Source organism: Balaenoptera ricei, chromosome 3 (assembly GCF_028023285.1).
Source record: "Balaenoptera ricei isolate mBalRic1 chromosome 3, mBalRic1.hap2, whole genome shotgun sequence".
NCBI lineage: Eukaryota > Metazoa > Chordata > Mammalia > Artiodactyla > Balaenopteridae > Balaenoptera > Balaenoptera ricei.
The window spans coordinates 125,657,143-125,671,031 of NC_082641.1; the positions used below are offsets into that span (position 1 = coordinate 125,657,143).

Genomic DNA, 13,889 nt, shown 5'->3' on the forward strand with positions numbered 1-13,889 from the left:
TTATATAAGCCAGGTGATGAGGGCAATTCTTGGGAGGGGAGTGGAACTGAGTTGGTGTCAAGGGGTATTTTGTGGTATCTTTATTACTAGAACTCTTTATAATGGGGTGGAGTACATAAATACATTATTTGTATAACCTGTCATTTATATAGTCTAAAAATATATAATTTGCATATTTAGAAATAAAATATTTAGAAGAGGAGGAAGAAATCACTGCGTGAGGATGGAGTGACCCGAAGTGTTTTCAGCCCTGATTTCTGCCCCGTATAAGCTCTGTGTCCTTGAGCAAATCATGTTCCCTGACAAAGTCTGTTTCCTTTTCTATAAAATGAAGTCAGTAATCCCTCCCCGCAAGCTGCTGGGAGAGGCTCAGAGATCTTGCTGTGAAAGCGCACAGAAGCTGTAAAGTGCTGAGAAGCCTGCAGTGCTGAGCTGATGGGACGTATGGGAACACGTCCATGTAGTGTTCCAAGTTCCAACTAGAAATGTGAGGAAGTCAAACTGCCTTCCACTGGGGTCCCTCCTGCTGTGGGCAGCCCCAGCGATGGTCTGAAACATAAAAGACTAATCCTCTCTTTGGCTCACACATCTGATTCCCAGGGTTCTTTGCTGGTTACTCAGTGACTCCAGGCTGCTGAATACTGGGAAGACTATGAAAGATCAGTGTGGAAGGGCCTTTCCTCCTGATCAATCATCTACCTGAATCCCTGCAATGTTTAAAGATGGAAATTGAGGCTCAGAGAGTGAAAGGGAGCAGAAGAAGATACAGAGGGTGTGTGGCAGAGTTTCACTCTGGAGTAGGCATGTCCCAAGTTCCTTTCCAGGTCCCAGGATGACATGGAAGGGAAGTTCTTAGGCAGCATGAGGAAAGGGGCCAGGCTTGGCTTGTTCACTGCTCCCTCCTGGAACAGGGTCCGCCACGTGGATGTGGAGGAACCGTGTTGCACGCGTCTAGGACTGTGGGCTTTACAGTCAGACTGCCATTGTTCCCATTCCAAACCACACTTCCCAGGTCTATTACCTTGGACTAGTCACCAGATCTCTCGGTGGAGGCGTGCTCATCTGGAAAGCAGGGTAAATTCTGGCACTTATCTTGTAAGGGTTTTATGAGGATTAAATGAGATGATCCATGTAAATAAAGCACTTAACATAGTACCTGGCAGAAAGGAGCTCATTAAATGTTACTTCTCTTACTATTGCTACATTATTACATTATTATTATTATTTTATTATTACCTAAGACATGTTCCGGGGTGAGCTGAAAAAGGAAGGAAAAGGAAAGGAGAAGCCTAATCTGAACCGAGTATAACAGTAGTTCAAAATATAAGCAATTTCACTTCCTTTCTCTCTATGCTGCCACAATATGGGGAATGCAGCTTGTCATGAAATCACATTAGCTCATAAAGTTTGGGAGTTCTCTTTGGTAAACTCCCTTTCACCTCTTCTCGGCTTAAAGAACCCCTCGTGGGAGGCGGGTGCCCTAACAGCTCTCTGACACTCACTGTGTCCCTTTCAAACTCGGAAGCAGAGAGGAGGCTCTGTGCATTGGCTTCCTGTTAGAATTTAATAATCTTGCTTTGTTTTCATTTATTCCTCTCTATGGCTGCTTTCTATTAATGGCAATTCTGAATTTCTATTTGGGGTACTGATACAATGTTCCTTTCTAAAATAAATTTATGTAAGTGAAAACTTGAATTGACTTAAATAAAAATATTAAGTAAATAACAGTACAGGCAGGACACACATTTGGTAAAAATCCTTGGGTGACACATGTTGGAACACTCAACAATCCTACCAGCTCAGAGATTTTCTCCATTTTGTAGATGACATAAGTGAAGCAAGTGCTGGTTAGGGCCCAAAGTGACACGGTGTCCCAAACTCAAGCCTTCAAATCCATCTCTGATTTGTTTAAATTCAAACCAAATATTTGGCCTCAGTTTTCTAGGCTAGATGGAAAAGAGATTGCAAGTTATGACTAGAAGAGGTAAGTGCATTAGTCTTTTTTTTTCCCCCCTCTAGAGCAGCTATTACAGTAAAGGACTTTGACTAGAGTAAAACAGAGTAATACAGAAAAAGAGAAAAGCAATATTGATCTCTCACCAAAGAGAGATATAACACCAAAGAGAAAAACGGGTAGACAGCACAGCACCAAGAAGACATTACTTTTGTTCTTACTTGAAGACAATAACAAAGTCGATTTAATTATAGCCACTTCCCAGCAACCCACCCCATTTCCCTCCCTCATCCACCCCCATGCCCACACTCCCATCCCCCAGCTAGACAGAAATTTGCTTCAGGACAGAGCAAGTTAGCAGCATGAAGTGGAAATGTTGGTGAGATGAAAAGGTGAAGTCTCAGAAAGAACGAGTATTTCTGCAAACACATACTTGAGTGTTAGTTGAAGTTGGTTTTTATCCCTTTTGCTTCCTAGCTGCTGATCATGAGCTGGATGGGGAGTTTCAGGGCTTCTACCTGTACAGCCCTGTAGGCTGGAGAGTCAAGGTGCAAAGCAGCACTGGTGAACCCCCCTTTATCCCAGGCATGGGGCAGTCTAATTGCAGCATCCATCACCCCAGTGACTGTCAAGGCCAATCTGGCAGATGTGGCTGGGGCCATGGGCCCTTCTCTCTGGGAGCATCCCTTCATGACACTGCAGGCTTTCTGAAAGAGGATGGCCTCAGAGAAGACAGCAAAGTACTTCCTTCCTTGACAAGCTCCAAGTCTCCTCCTTCCGAGGCTTCCACACACATGCCATATTACCTAGATTCCCGGGAGCCAGAGATTTAAGTAATGCCAGGCTAGTAGCTGTCCAGAGAGAGCAAGCCTGCTTCTGTCCTGTGAAGCTCCAATGCGAGCATTTGGTGCATCACCCTCATCATCCCAGCTCTGCTCCAAAGAGACAGCAAAATTTGCCTGTGAGGCCCTCTCTGCAAAGGGGTCCTTCCTCTTGACAATGGCAAGGGCTCCTATTCCTGCAATTGCTGTCCTTTCCCTGACCCAGGGTGAGTGTGACCTCTACAGACACCATTCATAGGCTGGCCCACACAAGCATGACCAAAGAGTCCAGAAGATATGGACCCGTGACATGGTAAGGTCTCATTTTCCCACCTATGCTGTAATCTATAGATCCCTGTTGAGTTCAAGTTGCCATTTAATATGGGAGACTGCCACTGAGAAATAATATTTTGCATAAGCAGATATGCTTGCTAAGATCCTGGGAAGAAAAACATTTCATAGGGAAGAAATCCTACTGTATTCATGTATGTGTGTATGCATGTATGTATTAAATAGTAGAAATTATTGACTTTGGAGGTATTAAAGTTTACCAGCTGCCTCAATGCACTAAACATTTTCCTCCTCACTGTATTAAAGTTTACCAGCTGCCTCAGTGCACTAACCATTTTCCTCCTCACTGTGAGCTGGCTCTATGACTGTCTTAGTCTTTCCCTAAGTTCTTTGTGCTTTGATGAGAAGAGAGATCACATTCAGACAGCATGTGGAAAACTCTGGACCCCCAAATTCACTCATCTCTGCCTTTTCCATGAAAAAGTGGGAAAAAAAAAGGAAATGCAACTCTGAGGAGTCTTATTAACCCTCAGCACAGGGAGGGTTCCATCTAGGGGGTGACCAACCAGCCTAGTTTGTCTGAGATTGAGAAGTTTCCTAGAATGTGGGACTTTTGGTGCTAAAACCAGGGTGTTGGTCACCCTAATCCTATGTGGAGTCTGACCATCCTTCTCACCATTTCTGGGGACAGAGAGAAGAGGGAGGGCTAATGAGTTCTTCCCTCATGGATGAAATGGGTGAGAAGGAGGCAACTGCGGCTTCTGAGATCACTTGGGAAGGAAGGAGGGGCCAACAGCCCAAGTAGAAGGGCAAGGAGAACTGGTGAGGTTAGAAAGTTACGGCACATCTTTATCTTGTAGTTCATGTTACGTATGCTCCCAACCATCCCCCACGTTGCCTGTTCCCTAGGCTTCCCTATAAGGATCAGCAATTAACCCTTTCAGTAGGGTTTTTATCAGCAGCCAAAAGAAAGGCAACTGAAAAACCTGAGTCTCAACCTGAGGGGATAATTCACCCCAACATAAAGTCATTTGTTGGTAGCTTTGACATCAGGGAAGCATCTCCTTAGGAGATTGGAGGAAATGAGATACTGGAAAAGGTGTAGAAAAATGGTAGCCCAGGAACTTCACAGGCAGGAGGCCAGTGAAGTTTCCCAAGAAAGTAAGCCCCTAAAAGGTGTCTTATAGGAGCAACTGAGTTTCCCTCCCAAAATATGAATTGTAGGACAATTCTCAATCGACATTCTTGGTAAAGGTGTAGGTCCTTTCCCCATTGTCATGGAAGGGGAGTGAATCAAGATTTACTTCAAATGACCTCACAGCCAGTATGCCAATGAGAAAATGTCATCTTTAAACACACACACACACACACACACACACACACACACACAGACACACACACCAGACCAGCTGTAAAGATGCCTTCTGGTAATGGATCCAAACCAAAACCTAAGCAGAGTTTCCAAAGTCTATCCCCAAGAAAAAAAGAAAAATATTCAGGTCTATGAACCAAAAAACACTGATGCTTCACTTGTCATAATTCAGTGCTTCTGGACAGACATCTTGGCACTACTATCAACCTAATTTCATTATAAGAGCCTTGATTAATTCACCCACCAATGCAAGTCCAGAGGAAGATGGCCAGAATGGAGAGGAAATTGGAGCTGTTGAGTTCAAAGAAAAGACTTAAAAGGGTGGGTAGGCGGCAGATCACTGTCTTCCAATATTTAAGGGCTCTCAGTGGAAGAAGGGGCCAACTGCTTGTTCCCAGATGCAACTAGAGCAGAGACAAATTTGTGTTCCCCCAAAGGAGAGACCTTCCTTATAACTAAAGCTTCACCACAATAGAAGGAACTGCACTAGGAGGTAGTGAGCTCCTATCCCTGGAGATGTACAAGCAAAGACTGACCAACTTCCAGGGACGCTATGGAGGACGCTGCTTCTGTGCTGGCTGGGAGCCTGCATCTGACGGTGCCTGAAGTCCCTTCTCAACTCTGAGATCCTCCATGCTCTGGCCTTGGATCCTGTCCAACCCTGTCATCCATGTACCTTTCCTGGGCCCTTGGTCCCACTGCCCCATGCCTCACTGGTGGTGATGAGGGTCAGGAGAGATGCCAGGGTATCCTGTTCATGCAGACATGAATGGGAATGAATGGCTTAGTTGTGAGCCACGTCCTCAATCAGAAGCATGATTCCAGGGATTCTGGGTCATTGTGTATGGGCAGTTTCTCGAGTTCCTGGTGATGTCCACTGTGCAGAACTGTGTACCTAGGAAGGATGGAAAGAAAGCTTGAGAATTTGACAGGCATCCTTCAAATCCACCGAAGACAGCACTCCCACCACTCTTGACTTCCTTTCTGCTGCACACTTCCGAGAGCATGGCGAGGTGGGGCCAGGCGGGGGCTGGTACTTCATCAAGAGGGAAGCCCAAATAACAGCATCTGAACTGTCTATATTAAGGGGGGGGGAACTGAAGTCCTGGAGGAAAGGGGTACATGGAGGGTGAGAGGCAGAGATGGGATTGGTACCCAGATTTATTTCCCCACAACAAAGCCTGGGGCTCTCGTGTTACTCATCAAAATGGACCCTATGTACCACTTCAAGCAGTATCTAAATATGCTAAGTTCCCAAGGGATGGCTCTGGGTTCAGCAATACCCAAGTTCTGACTGAGATTAGTAAACCACTCAGAGCCTGAAAGACAATGTAGCTCTATTTGTTAGTTGGATTCCTTTTGGTGACATTTGGGATAGTAAACCGATTAGATGAATCCAACAGCAAGTTGACTGTAAGCATCAGAGTGAAATTTACTACTTGACAAGTGTTTATTATTTTTCTGCAGTATCACACAGTTACACTCAATATGCTAACTGCATTGAAATCAATCTCAATTGCAAGTGGGTCCTGTCATCAGTAACCCAGTTTCCAGCATCTGGCAGTTATTCTTATGACATTGTACAGTTTAGGAGCGTTATTACCTCTCATTCCCAAGGCCAGTGTAAAGCCCATTCAGTAAAACAAATAAAAAAACACATACTACTTACTTGGCATCATATGTTGACAACCAACTTGTGGGTGGTTTCTCAAGAATTATATTGATGCTTTCCTTTGAATTATAATAATTTATTTCTCACTCATGTTGGCTTGTTGGCATATACAAGGTACCAGGTACTAAACTCTCTCCACGCATGACCTTATGTAATCTGCACGACAGCCCCATGAGATGGTTATTATGTTTATTTTTCATTTAAGCAAAATGACACATAGCTTCAGTGACTTGCCCAAAGGAATACAGGTAATATGTGAAGATACAGCCAATCAAACCTGGTCTATCTGATGCCAACACCCACATGCTTAACTGGTTCGCACACAAGCCATGGAGTAGGTATAAATTTAAAACAGTGAGTCTTAACCGGAACAATTTGGAGGCACTTTTGGTTGTCATGGCAGGGGCAATGCTACTGGCATCTAGTGGATAGAGACTAAGGATGCTGCTAAACATTGTTCAATACACAGCACAGACTCCCACAACAAAGAATTATCTGGCCACAAATGTCCATAGTGCCCTGATCTAGAATAAAAAGTCCTCCTAGCTGGATAGAAGCAGGTGTTAGCTGAGGAACACAAAGTGAAGGGCATGAGTCTGCTCTCACAGAACTGTCACTGCGGTGCTGCTAAGACAGAGGTCAGCAGAGGGGATATGACCTGAAGAACCACAAGCACCTGCTAGGTGAGTGTTGAGGAGAAGAATGCAGTGGGAAGGGTTACAGAAAGGGTCGGATCACACAGTCTTCATGAGGGCAGCCAGGGCAGGTCCCTGTGAGATACGTGAGTATAGGCTTTAGGGAGGTCAGCATTCCAGCTATTGAGTCCTAATCTCTCAGCCTCAACACCACCCTTCTAAGCTTGGCTTTGTGCTTCTGCAAACCAAATGTTGGCTTGTCGGCTAGCTCCTATCAGGCTCCTCCAACTGGAAGAGCCTGGAAGCCTGGAAGGAGGAGAAGGGCCTTGCTTCTCCTGTGAGCTTGCTACCTGCTCCTGCTTCTCGTGGGCATCACCCCAGCCACGCTTCGTCCGCCCAGCAGCGGCGATGCCTTGCAGTTGCCTTGCAGTAGCAGCGGAAAGTCTTGTTTACAGTCTTTCCAACTCTTGCATAACCAGCTTCACGGCAGCCCCTCAGAGACAGTGCCTCATCCTCAGAGGTCAAGTTTCTGCTCTGTGGGATCCCTCTAAGTCTCTACGTTTTTTTGGTTATTCCCTTTGTTCCCTCAGCCCTAGAGGGAGCAGTTGCTTTCTGCAGTTGCTACCTCCATATACACTATTAAAATATTGTTTAAATAGCTGGTGTGGTTTCTGTCTTCTGTCTGGATCCTGAGATATAATGAAGAATGGAGGCATGTGCATATCTGGGAGAAGAACATTCTAGGTAGTGGGAACAGCAACTGCAAAGGGCTTCAGGCTAGATCCTGTCTGGAACGTCTGAAGAAAAGCAAGGATGCTGGGCACCAAGGCAGAAGGAGTGAGGGGCGGAATGGAAGGAGCTGAGAGCTGAGGTCAGTGAGGTAGCCGGGGCCAGAGGGTTGGGGTGGAGGAGGCACGGCTGGCAGATCCCGATAAGGCTTTGACTTTTCCTACATGTGAAAGGTTTGAGCAGCGCCCTGACATGATCTGAAATGACTTCTTAGCAGGCTCTCTCTGGTTGCTCTACTGAGAGTAGATGGAATGGAGGTGGGGTGAGCACAGGGAGACCAGTTAGGAGGTTACAGCAATAATCCAAGTGACAGAGTAGTTTGCTGTTATACTTAATACCAGAAGGTTTAGCCTTTACAACTGTTCTCAGACTCTGTCACGTGTGTTGGTGTTTCCCTTGCCTTGGCTCACCAACTGGAGGCTGTGTTATGCAGCACAGTGATGAAAACTATGACTTGAGTCAGACAGACCTCATTCCCAAAGCAGGCTCTACCACTTACCAGCTCTGTGATATTTAGCAAGTTATTCAATCTCTCTATGCCTCATTTTCCTCCAGTGTAACTGAGAGTGATGATACCGACCTCACAGTACTGGTGTATGGACCAAATTGCATCATGTATGAAAAACACTAGCACAGGGTCTGGCACAAAGTAGAATCTCAAAATATTGAAACTGAAATTATTCTATTTACTTCTTTCCCTCAATACCTCATTTAGTTATGAGTATATAATAATGACAATAATTACATATGCACAGCAGTTTACTGTTTAAAAATATTTTCCTCCTTTATTTCCTTTATAGGTAAAACCTAAAAGAACTCAAGATGTAGAAGGCTCCCAGATCTTGTCTTTCTCCCTTATCAGAATCACAAGAGCTCTTTTGGCAAGCATGTGTACCAAAAGAGCACTAACTGATTTTCCCACCCATGACTTTATTTATAAGCAGCTCTTCAGGCCAGGCAAAGTAGGCAATAAGACCAATATTATACAGAGGAGAAAAGTGAGACTCAGCTCAGTTAAGTGAGTACTGAGCATCATGGTAAGTGAGTGGCAGAGCCTGGTCAGGACCACAGTCAGATGCTTGCCTGTTGCTCTTGCCCCTGAATGGCATTGCTTAATGACTTAAATACAGGTCTTCAAAAAAGGGCTCAGAACCAAACACCCCTGTGAAATGGGGCTGTATTGCAGTATCTGAAAATCATACACAGCTCATTTTATGAAGGAATTAGGATATACGCCAGGCATGAGTTTTGGTAATTACATACATGACTTCATTTATATCATTTACTTTTCACAACCCTAAGTGGTAGCAACTATACTGGGACCTACCTTACAGATGAGAAAACTGAGGCTCAGAGAAATCAAGCAGCAATTTATGTAAGGTCACAGTGTCCACGATGCCCACACTCTTAAGCTCAGAACACACTCCTGAACCTTTGCCCTGTTCATGGCCAATAAGCCACGTTCACTGGCAATCAATCAAGTCCACATGAAGAGGGTGTCCTGGTTGAGGTACCTTTTGGTATTTCTGATCATATAAGAAGATATACTGCCATGGAATCAGGCACACCTCTACAGAAGCCTTGAACATGTCTCTCCTGAGTATCTATTTCTCATGTGCTAGTAAGTGAATTCTTCAGAATAACAAGTGGAGGCTCCCTTTCTCCAGAGTTCAGTGGAAAGGCAGCAGCTCTCGTTCCATATGAGGGTGAGCAGACAGGCATGTGTTCTGCTACAAGCTTTGGGTGGCCCTCTCACTGTGGTGGGTGATGCACCCGGAAAGGAGGAGCTAGTCTGAGATTTCCTTGGCAGGACTCTAGCAGAGGGCAGTGTGTCTCACATGGAGTCTGGCCTGCAGAGGTTTTCCCAAATCTCATGAGATATATTTTTAATTTGGTATTTTCACTTTGATAGGAAATAAACAATCTGAGCAGATTTGGGATGATCTAGTAGCCACCTTATGAACTCATACTGCCTTGGGAATTCAGAGCTTGAATTGCATTCAGGTCCACATGATGTTGTGGTGACAACGAATGACTTGGTGCAGTGTTTCTCTAACAAGGGTACATGAAAGTACATGATACTGCAGAACAGCATTCAAATCCTGACTCTACCACTTACTAGTTGTGTGACCTAATCAAGTAGATTAGTTCTACCTACCGCACAGCTTTGTTGGGATGATAAAATGAACATCTATAAAGAGCTTAGCAAAGGTCTGGACATGTAGTGGGTGCAGAAATCTTCACCGGTAAGGAAACCAAGGTGCAAAAAATGTGACTTTCCCAGGGTCAGAGAAGGAGTTATGTATGGAATGGTTACGAGTATAAGCTCTTGAGTCAGAATGCCCGGGTTAAATCCTACCTCTGGCACTGACTAGCTCTGTGAATTATTCAAAATGTTCTGGGTTGTTGTGGGCATTCAGTGAAATAACACACATAAAATGCTTATTAGAACAGTGACAGCCAGCTAGTAAGCACTCCGTAAATGTTTATGAGAACTGTTGCTATTTGATGACAGTGGTAAGACTTGAACGCAGTGCTTGATTGCTGATTCAGTGCAGAAATCCATTCTTTAATAATTAATCAAATGTTTGTTCACTTAGTCATTGATCACAGGGCTGAAAGAAACCTTCAAGATGGCTTTACAGACAAAGAAACAGCCCCAGAGAGAGACAGTCATCTGTTCGGAGTGGCAAAAGTCTCTCAGCTCTGTTTGGTGTAATATCTTACTTGCAATCTTGCAGCTGCGCTGGGGAAAGCAGACCCCAGATGTGTGGGTGTACCTGGGCAGTTCCAAGTCCAGATGAAAAAACCCAACTGCTGTTTCCCAAGCAACAGCAAGGCAGGAGGCAGCTCCCTTCAAGCTGGGTTGCTTTCCCTCTTTACATTAATTTACTCAAGCACGACTGAAGCCACATTAGGTTTGGTAATTACCTGAGGCTACAATTCATTCACTGAGCAATTAGCGTCACACTTAGAGCAGCCTGGATGCGGTAATTAGTCGCATAATAAGAGCCCCCTCTGCCTGCCCAGCCTAGTATTATAAGGAAATGATTAGACTTTATTACACATCATCCCGGCCCTACCCTGCATGGCATTGCTCATATGGAGGCTACTGCAAGATGTTTTAATTATTAAAACGCAAGGTGCATGAGTTTAAAGAGATTCAACCCTAAGACAGAGTTTCAGGAAAGCTGGAGCCCCATTACCTGGAAACAAAGATCTCATCTTGGATGTTTTTTGATGTTCAGGGAGAAGTGAGACTTTCAAATCTTAGGCATTTATTCATTCAGCTACTTATTTAAAAATATATTTTGAGTGCCTACCACTATGTCGTGCCCTGGAGGTAACAGGGCGGTGAGGAAAATCTACAGTCCCTGTCTTCGAGGAGCTCACAGTGTAGTGCGGGAGAACCACAGTGAGATGGAGAATCGCAGGCCTGAGAAGTGTTAGGGATGAGAGGTATTTGGCGGTGCTGTGAGAACATGTCATAGGGGATGTGGCTGAGGTTAGTGTGTCAGGGTAGCGTGACTGAGGAAGTGAGGGAGATGAGAACTGAAAGACGGGTAGGGGTTAAACAGGTAAAGAGGAGGAAGATGTTGGCAAAAGGGCCAGCAAGAGTAAAAGACCACGGTCCTGAGGGCAGGTGTGCCTTGCGAGAGTAGAACAGGGCAAGTAGCACTTTAAGAGGAGAGTGAAGACTCAGAGACTCACCCTGCTAAGGGCTGTTATGCTCATCTTAAGAGCAGTGGGAAGCTGGCCAAGGTAATGAGAATGGATTCATGAGGATTTCATGTTTTGGAAGAACACTCTAGCTGTGGTGTGTAGAATGGGCAGAGGTGAGGTTGGAGTGGGAGCCCAGAGGCAAGTCAGGAGCTATCTTAGCTTCCTATTGCTTCTATAACAAATTACCACAAACTTATTAGCTTAAAAGAATGCAAATTTATTATCTTACAGTTCTGGAGGTCGGAAGGTCAAAATGGGTCTCCATGGGCTAAAATCAAGGCGTTGGGCAGAGCTGCATTCTTTCTGGAAGTTCTAGGGGAGAACGCCTTTCCTTGCCTTTTCCAGCTTCTAGAGGCTGCCCACATTCCTTTGTTCGTGGCCTCATTGCTCTAACCTCTGCTTCCACCATCACATCTCCTTCTCTGACTCTGACCCTCCTGCTTCTTTATTACAAGGATGCTTTCGATTACAGTGGGCCCACCCAGATAACCCAGGATAATCTCCCCATCTCAATACTTATAGCTTAATCACATCTACAAAGTACCTTTTGCCACCTAAGGTAATACATTCATAGATTTTGGGGATTAGGATGTGGATCTCTTTGGACATTATTTTGCGTGACACAGGTGATTTTCTTTTCTTTTTTTAAGATGGAATACGCTAATTTTAATTTAATATTGTTATTATGCTTAGAGTAATTTTTTTTTTTTTTTGGCAGTGTGGACTGGCTCTCTTTATTTTTATTTTATTTTTAAAAAGTTTTATTGTTAATTTACAATGTTGTGTTAGTTTCAGGTGTACAGTAAAGTGAATCAGTTACACATATACATCACAGGTGATTTTTCAAGGTGTCTAGAGATGTTAGTGACTCAGAGATGCGGGATGGTAGCGGTGGAGGTGTTGAGAAACAGTCAGATTCAGGATACATCTTGAAGATAGAGCTGACAGGACCCAGTGATGCACTGGACATGGGGGCAATGAGGGCTTTCAAGGTACGGCATGGGCTAGGCAAGGTGCAGAGGCAGGAAAGAGCTTGGAGTGATGTTTGCGGAATGGTGAATGTTCTAAGAGTGTATCCTACATGATGAGGATGGGGGTGCTGGGAGATGAGGCTTAAAGGAGGTAGAGGCCCCATGACTGAGGGTCTTACAAGCTAGGCTCAGGAGGTTGGGCTGAGTCTTCAGGTAATGGAGAGAGAAATGAACACTGGCTGCGCTGCGGGGAATAACGGGGACGATTGGGACACTGAGACCAGTGTGGAGCCTCGTTCCTCCAGAAGAGAAAACACAGGTCTAAAGCACAAGTAGGAGCAGTGGGCAGGAGGAAGAGAAGGACCTTGCAGACAGTGATGGGCAGGACACCCTCACTGATTCCACTGACCGTGAAGGGTGTCCAGTCTGAGTTTAGCCTGCAGACCTAAGTGGATGCTGATGTCACTCATTATGGAGCCCTCAACCCCCCTGAGACTTTTCTTCTCCAGGAGAAACACCTCCAGTCCTTCAGGATTCCTCGTAGACCAGGGTTCCTATTCTCCCTTGGCTCCCTGGTTGTTCTGCTCTGGACTAGCTTATTTCTGTCATTAGAAAACAGATATTCTTGTTAACAGTTAAGGGAGTCTGGCCTCAGGTCCTCTCTTTGATTATCAGCGGAGCCAGGATCAAAATCCACACCTATGATTCAGCTGTTTGTTTTTACACAGACATTTATAGTGATTCCAAAACAGGGAATGCCTCCTTTAACTGTGTTCCCCTCTTGGCCTCCCCACCCCATGCCATCTCGGGCTCACCATCTCTTACATGTGCTTCTTCACCATAGGACACAGCTGTGGCGGTGCCCCCCAGCCCTTGTCTTCCATAATCTGAGGACCAGTCCCCACCCCTGCAGGAGGCTCTATCTCCTGGTCATAGCAGAGCCCAAAGTTACTCTGCTTCTACCTCCAGGAAATATGTGACTGGGGACTTGGAGATATTATCAGGGTCTTAGTGCTTGAACTGAGAATGGGAAGGGCTGCCTGGGGGAGCCAGGTTTGACCCATGTGTTCATAGAATCAGAGAAAGTTGATCCAGAAAGAGAAAAGAATGAAGTTGATGTACAGTGAAAAATAGACAAGAGATTATGGTCTCAGACATGTGGAAAGAGGAACACTAATCCCTAAAAGCACCCATATTCCTTATTTGTCACCATGAAAGACAGTAAATTTCCTGCTCTGGGGATCCATGCGATATCTCTGTATCTTTCCAATAAATCTCCCTTTGTTTTTCTTCAGGAAGCATGAATGGGCTTAGAGCCTGTGGTAGGCATTGTGAGTTATTTACTTTAAAGCATGTGCCCACACACTCTTCTTTCTTTCTAATAGACCCTGTCTCCTAGTACAGGCAAAAACACCAGATGCTTGACAGCTAAGGGTTTGGCCTCTGATCTTCTGATTGATGACTTGAAGGTCTGCTAGGGGAATCTGATGGAAAATGCTTTCCTCCTGAATAGAAGACAAGTATGATAAGAGTCTGCCTTATCTTCTAGCATTTGGTTGTGGTTATGTGAGGAGGATACAATGTTTGGAGCTGTTGCAACTAGTTTGTGACCATGAGAGTATCATCCAGAATGAAAACTAATAGGCTGAAAAGAGCAGAGG

At 44.9% G+C, this 13,889-nt stretch overlaps 1 protein-coding gene across 4 annotated transcripts in view; it reads right to left on the reverse strand.

The window, feature by feature from the left end:
* Positions 1 to 4,729: 4,729 nt before the first annotated feature.
* Positions 4,730 to 13,889, reverse strand: part of HTR4 (5-hydroxytryptamine receptor 4) — a 204,535-nt gene continuing 195,375 nt past the window's right edge. For all 4 annotated transcript variants that reach the window (XM_059919550.1, XM_059919551.1, XM_059919553.1 and 1 more), the window contains one exon: positions 4,730 to 5,333. In XM_059919550.1, coding sequence (XP_059775533.1) covers positions 5,246 to 5,333 — 88 coding nt within the window. In that variant the 3' untranslated portion in view covers positions 4,730 to 5,245. The remainder of the gene's footprint in view (positions 5,334 to 13,889) is intronic.